The 6,862-nt window shown below is 63.6% G+C and overlaps 1 protein-coding gene across 1 annotated transcript; it reads right to left on the reverse strand.

Moving 5' to 3' along the window:
• Positions 1 to 229: 229 nt before the first annotated feature.
• IRS1 (insulin receptor substrate 1) lies at positions 230 to 4,805 on the reverse strand (the record flags this gene model as incomplete). Its single annotated transcript, XM_080349874.1, has 1 exon — positions 230 to 4,805. Exon 1 carries the CDS (start codon positions 3,833 to 3,835, stop codon positions 230 to 232), a length of 3,606 nt encoding a protein of 1,201 aa, XP_080206000.1. The 5' UTR covers positions 3,836 to 4,805.
• Positions 4,806 to 6,862: the final 2,057 nt, after the last annotated feature.

The following is a 6,862-nucleotide window of genomic DNA, read 5'->3' on the forward strand; positions in this document are numbered from 1 at the left end:
CCTAAGGTGCCCCAGCCACCGCTGCTCTCCTGGAGGGACAGCACCGCCAGCCCCGGCCGCCCCGCGCTCTGCGCGCCCGCAGTGCCCGCGGAGGGGATGGCAGCCAGCAGCCCTGGGCCGCCGTCCCCCGGCCTCTCCCCGCACAGGGACGCCCGGGGCCGTTCAGCGCCCCGAGCGGAGCCGCGGCTCCCGCGCCCCGGGCTCACCTTCCCCGGCGGGCACTCGGCTCCTACATCTCCTCCCGCTTCTGGAAGCTGATGCTGGCGTACGCGCTCAAGTCGTCGCTGGCGTGGCCGCTCCCGCGAGGCTGGCCCGGAGCCTTCGGCGGCGGCTGCTTGCCCCCCGGCAGAGCGGCGCCCTCGGCCGAGGGGTGCAGCTGGTGGCGGCGGTGGCTGCAGTCTTTCACCAGGTCCAGGTCGATGTAGTTCAGCCCGTTCTCCAGGGCGGGCGCGGCCCCCGGCTCCCGGCGGGCAGCGGGGGCGCCGGCCGCCTCCCCCGCGGCGGGCCGCAGCCAGACGTTCTCGAAGGAGGCCGAGCTGTGGCGCTTCACCTCCTCGGCGCCCCCCGCGCCGCCGCAGGGGAAGGGCGCCCCGAGCCCGCCGCTGCCCGCCGCTCCGCGGGCTGCGCTCGGAGTGGACGAGAAGGTCTCGGAGCTGTGCCGCCGCCGGCCGCCCTGCGGGTCGGCGCGGATCACCTTGGCGCTCTGGTTGCGGCCGGGGCTCAGGCTGACGCGGGTGAAGGCGCTGCCCGCGCCGGGGCCCCCGAGCAGCGAGGAGGAGCGCGGAGGCGCCACCGACAGCTCGGCCGGCGGCCGCGGCAGCTCCGGGGAAGCCGTCGGCGCCGCCGCCGGTGGGGGCTTCTCGGCGGCGGAGCGGCCGGCCCGCACGTCGGCGTAGCTGAGCAGGAGGGCGGGCGACGACGGGGAAGGGCTGTCGGCGCAGTCCGGGCAGGAGCCCCCGGCGGCGGCGGCGGCGGCGCCCCCCAGCTGCATCGTCACGTAGTCCCGGCCGCCGGGGGCCGCGCCTCGGCCGGGCCGGGCTGCGGGGGCCGCCCGCGCGGCGACAAAGGCGCCGGGGCAGGGGGCCCGCGGGGGCCCCAGATCCATGTTCATGTACTCCTCGGCGCCCTCGTTGCCCGGCGGCGGCAAACCCAGCCCCAGGGCGGCCGAGGGGAAGGCCGGCTTGTCGCCGGCGATGAACTCGATGTTGACGTACTCGCCGGGGCTCTTGGGCTCCGGGGGCAGGAGCAGCGGGGGCTGCTCCCGGGCCCGCGGCAGCGTGCTGGCCTTGGGGCCGCCCAGCGACAGCCGCGTGGGTCGCGCCAGGCGGCCCTTGTTGGTCTGCACGGCCGTGTCCACCTTGCGCGGGGGCTGCGCTTGCAGCGGGGGGCCGCCCTCGGTGCCACCACCGACGCCACCCAAGCTGTCGCTGCTGGTGGAGGAGGACGAGTCCTCAGCCGCGTAGAGGAGGCGACCAGAGCCAAGAGCGATGCGGGGCTGGGGGCTGCCCTCCTCGCCCACTACCGCCGGCCCACTGCCGCCCCGCCGATGCACGTGCTTGAAGGAGCGTGGCAGCGAGAAGTAGGAGTAGATGGGTTTGTGATGGGCCGTAGCAGCAGCCTCCTCAATGCCTGGCTGCCCTGCACCCCCGAAGTAGCAGTCAGGTGGGGTGCTGGTGGTGGAGCCGCTGGCTGGGGACATGTTGATATAGTCACTGCCGCCACAGGGGAGCTTCCCTTCGTTGCTCTCCACTGAGAGTTTCGGGTGGTGGCCGGCGCCATTTGTCCAGATCTTGCCATAGCCCGCAGAGCCACTGTCAGGGGAGTAGCTGCTGCTGGGGGACATCATCATGTAGCCATTGGAGTCCACGGTGGCTGGAGGGTGGCGGCCTCCCCTGCCAGGGTTGATGATCTGCTGTGGGGCCGACACACTCTTAGGGCTCATGGGCATGTAGTCACCACCCTTCGGAGGCCCCTCACCGCTGGGCACAGGGGCTACACCAGGTGACATGGGCATGTAGCCGTCATCCATGTGCGGGGCAGAGTTGGTCCGATGATGGCCACTGTCCAGGTGGTGCATCTCTAGACACTCCTCCGGGTAGGAGTGAGTGGGCACAAAGGCCGAGTGCCGGTAGGAGGGCAGCCGGCTGCTGCCACAGGGGTAAGAAGGCAGCATCTCCGTGTACTCCTCAATGGAGGCCACTGAAGACTGTGAGGGTGTCTTCTGGTGGGAGATGGTGGGTGACGTGCCTGCAGAGTGAGTTCGCTTCCTAAATGTCTTCTCCAAGTCAGCAACCTCCTCGCTACCACCTCGAGGCATACTCGGGTAGCGGGGCTGCTGCTGCGGGTGGCAGGTGCGTGGGATGAAGTGGCCATTGGGGGCCGCCAGGCTGCAGCAAGAGGGGGTGGCCTTCCCCCCCATGCAGATGTAGTTGAGCTCTTCATCGCCCCGAGCTGGTGGGGTGTGTCCCAATGAATCTGGGGTCACGCTGCGGAAAGAGCTGCGAAAGTCACATGGGCTGGAACCATACTCATCAGAAGAAATAAATCCGCCATCGCTAGGGGAGCCAGAAACCGAAGCACTAGACCTTCGTGGAAACAGGCAGTCTGATGTGGAGCCGTGGCCACTAGTGCTGCTGGATGACAGGCTGACGGGACTGGTGGCTGAAGGAGAGCAGCGCGAGGAAGGCATTGGGATGGACCGGCTGTGGTTGAGTGGCGGATGGAGCCTGGAGTTGCCACGGTGTCTATGCGAATGGGTTCGGTTGGCACTGGGACTAACTGGGCTGCCATCTACCGAGGCAGGTCTTGACATCGTGCCCTCCCCGTCACTTGACGCTCGAACCCGGAAAGAGCTGGGTTTGCCACTCGTACCTCCACCTCCACCACCGGCAGGAGAGGTGGCTGTGACGCTCTCAGTCCTGGACCGGCGACTGAGCCCCACTTGGCTGGGTGGAGGGTTGTTGACATGGTGCCTGCTGCGAAGGGGCACAGAGATGGGGTTGGAACAGTTTGAGGAGGACTGGCTCTTGCTGCGGGGCCGGAATTCCTCGCTCATGGCTCGCATGGCCTCCAGGATGGTTTCATGCATGTTCTGCGCCACCACCGAGTCATCCACCTGCATCCAGAACTCGCCGGGCCCAGTGACAGCCGAGCGCCCCACCTCAATGAAGAAGAAGTTCTCGGAGTGACCACAGCGGCGGATATTGAGCAGCTGCAGCACCACAGCAGCCGCATCTGAATTCAGTTTCACAAAGCTGATGGTCTTGTTAGTCAGGCACAGGCGGTAGATGCCAATCAGGTTCTTTGTCTGGCCTAGGCCCTTAGGCTTCAGAATTACTTGCCAAACTTCCTTAAAAGCTGGGCCAGGGGCTACCTCACCATAGCCATCCTCACCTGCTTCCCCCAGTCCGGCGCTGCTGCCTCCAAAGGTGACATCGCTGTGGTGGTGGTGGTGGTGGTGATGGAGGTGGTGGTGGCCCTTGGCCCTGTTGTGCAACTGAAGCAGTGCTTGGTACCAGCTCTCCTGTTCAGGCTCGCTGTCAGCTGCAATGGCAAAGTGCTCGTCCTTGGTGTAGAGGGCCACCAGGTGCTTGTTCTTGGAGTCAGCCCGTTTGTTGATATTGAAGCAGCTTTCCAGTGGGATGGAGCGCTTGGGGGCCCCTGACTTGTGTCTCCATTTCTTCTCGTTCTCGTAATACTCCAGCCGGGCGGGTCCAGACTCGCTGGCTGCCCTCAGCACGAAAAAGCGTTTGTGCATGCTCTTGGGTTTGCGCAAGTAACCCACCTTTCTGACATCTGAGAAGAAGCCCTCGTTGTTATCTGTGGGGCTAGCCATGATGAGAGGCGGTGGAGCTGCTACTGCAGCTAGCAGTCCACAAGACCCCAAAACAGCCAAGCCAGTTGGAAAAGGCAACCACCTAAAATAAAATTCATGCAACAATTAAAAAAAGAAAAAAAAAAAAGGCAAAATAGCTCAGGATCCCCTTTTGAGAGTGGGACGGGGGAGGGACAGAAGCAGGGTGAGAGCAGCTGTTCAGCGGCAGAAGCAGCTTCCAGCACCAAATCGGAGTTTGCGTTGCTGTTTATGCCCAGATCACCCCTAGATGGGTACGCGTGCCCTTAAAAAGTCCAGTCCCGATCAGTCCAGACGAAAGTCTCGTCCCAGGAGCAGCCGCCGGGAAAGAGAAACGCATCTTCCCTCGCAGGGTCGGGCTCCGGCGGGGCCGGGTGCGGGCGGGGGTCCCCTGCTCCGCTCCCCGCACCCCTTCCCCGTCTCAAGTTTGCCTCCGAGAGTAGCGATTTCTGTTGCAGATTAAATATCCTCTTGGGGGCGGAGATTGTTTTGCAAAGTCCGGGGTTTGCACCCAAAAATACGCGCTGCTTTCCCCCTCTCTTCCCCTTCACCCAAAAAAGAGAAAAAGCAAAAAAAAAAAAAGACAAAAAAAAAGCAGCCTCCCACAACACAATCCCCTTCTTCCCCGAATATCAGCGCTGAGGTTGCTGCTGCTGCCGCTCGTGTGCGCGGAGGCGGCTGGCGACCCCATTCAGTCCCATCTCGTTAGGCAGAGAAAGTGCCGTTTCCACACGCGGCAGCGGCGGGAGGGGAGGGGAGGGGAGGCAGCCCGAGTGCCGACGGAACATCCTCTCTTCCTCCTCCTCTTCATTCCAGGCGGCAGCGCCTCAGCGGCCGGCGGCGCGGCCCCCTCCCGTGCCCCAGGCCGGCGGGGGAGCGGGCACCGCCGCGGCGACTCCCTCTCCGGCGGCTTCTTCGCGGAGTTTCCCGGCGCCCCGCACCGAAACAGGCGGCGGGGTCGGCGCTCGCCCGTCCGGCCCCCTCCGCCCGCCGCCGCGGCTCAGGCTCGCTCCAAGGAGAACAACACGTGACGGCGCCAGTGCGTGGACCATCCCCGGAGCCGCCGCCGCCAGGCTCCCGGCCAGCCCAGCGCCGCGGCCCCGCGGCCCGCCCCGCCGCTCTCCGCCCTCCCTCCCTCCCTGCCCTCATTCAGCGCGGCCGCGGGGGCCGCCACCGCCGGGCCCGGCCCCGCTCCGCACCACCCGCCGGAGGCCGCGCCCCCATTGGTGCCGCCGCCTGTCCGTCACGGCGGCGGCGGGGGGCGGCACCCGGCCAGGCTGAGGCGCGGCGCGTAGTAAGGAGGCGTAGACGCCATTCAGCGGCGTGTTATTTATAACCGCCGCCGGCAGCCTCTGCAGTGGCGCGGCTTGCGCCGCGGCGGCCCGGCGGGGCGGAGAGCGGCTTCCCGCCGCCCTCCCCGCAGCCCTCGTCGCCGGCTGCGCACGGCGGGGCCGGCCCGAGCGTGGGGCCGCCGCCGGCGGTAACCGCCGCCCCTCGGGGCGAGGCCGCGGCGCAGGGATCGGGGCCGGCGCGGCTGCAGCGGCTGCGCTGGTTCCTTCCCTCCCTCCCGCCAGCCGGGGCCGGGCTGCGGGGCGGGCGGGCGTTTTCCGCCCGGCTGGGGCTCGTCCCGCTCCTCGGCAGCCGCTTCCGCCGAATACGTGTCCCGGAGCGCCGCGTCCTCCGCGCTGGCGCTGCGGTCGCTCCCCGCGTAGAGCCCGGCGGGGCCCGGGGGCTGGGCTGGCCCGGCCCCGCGGCGGGCGAACGGGGAAGGGCCCCCAAGAGCTTTCCCCGCGTAGCGCCAAGCGGTTAACTACATTTCCCCGCGTCATTATATGCTAAATTAAACTGAATAGTCAATGCAATCTGCTGTTTACAGGGCTGAAATGTACCGTACGCATAACTTCTACCACTTTAAGTAGGAAACAAGTGTTGCGAGCTAAGTCTAAAAAATAAATTGCTCAATGCTGCCATCTCCAGGACAGCCCAAAATGGTCCCTGTTCATCTCTTCTGCATTCACGGGAGAGGACCTGCTTCGACGTTTTACCTTCTGGGGTCGTTCTGTTTCTCCCAGCCCCATTTCTTCTGCCTGGTGATCTCGGACACCCCCTGCAATGCCGTCGAGTTGTAATCTGCCCTTCGGCAGCCCTGCCCTGCCAGAGCTGGCTGCTTCCCCCCTGCTTAGAGGTGAAAGCATGACAGCAATGCTGCTGCCTTCTCTTAAGGTTGAAATGCAATATAAAATGATAGTTTTGTTCGGATTTATGGAACAAGTAAGTTAGAGGCTTTTCTAATGCATTACGAAGCATGTTGTCAGGGAGATTGTGGCTGTGCAGTTGAGACCAGAAGTTGGCTGGTCAAAAGGTGAAAAATTCCCCTGAAATGGTTGCAGAAAAAATATGGAGAACCTAGAAAGGACAAGAAGCAGCACTGCAAGCCACCCCCTCATGTCATCCTATAGTTAACACCATAAACCACAGCACTGTTTAAAGGCGGTTACCAAACACAGGATGACAACTTGTAATGCAGGAGCATAATCTAGCTGGTAAAACACAAGAAATGAGAATAATCCACACTGTAACAATAATCTACATCATCATCTCATTCTGTCCTCCACTCTGTAGTTTGTCATGACAAAGCCAAATATTTATATTGGAAATAAATGTTATACATACCTTGAGATAAAGCTTACTACAAAACAAACATATTTCCATCTTCAACACAGAACACCAGGAAGTTGCTCCCGCCTCCCATGTCATGGAGCTGCCAGACAGAAATGCAGCCTTAAGGCATATTGAGATCAGCTACCATTGCTGTCATTAATGACAAGGCATGTTTTGGGGGCAGAGGGCACCGTCACCCCACACACGTTACACTGTACATGCTCAGAAGGTCCCGTGGCAAGAAGACAGCTCCTAAACCTCCTCTCCCTGTGCCTCCACAAGCATGGGAACCCGTGTTTGTGCACATAATAGATGTAGCAACTGTTTTTTTAAACCAAATATTTTGCA

This window comes from Nesoenas mayeri (genome assembly GCF_963082525.1).
Source record: "Nesoenas mayeri genome assembly, chromosome: 9".
Taxonomy (NCBI): domain Eukaryota; kingdom Metazoa; phylum Chordata; class Aves; order Columbiformes; family Columbidae; genus Nesoenas; species Nesoenas mayeri.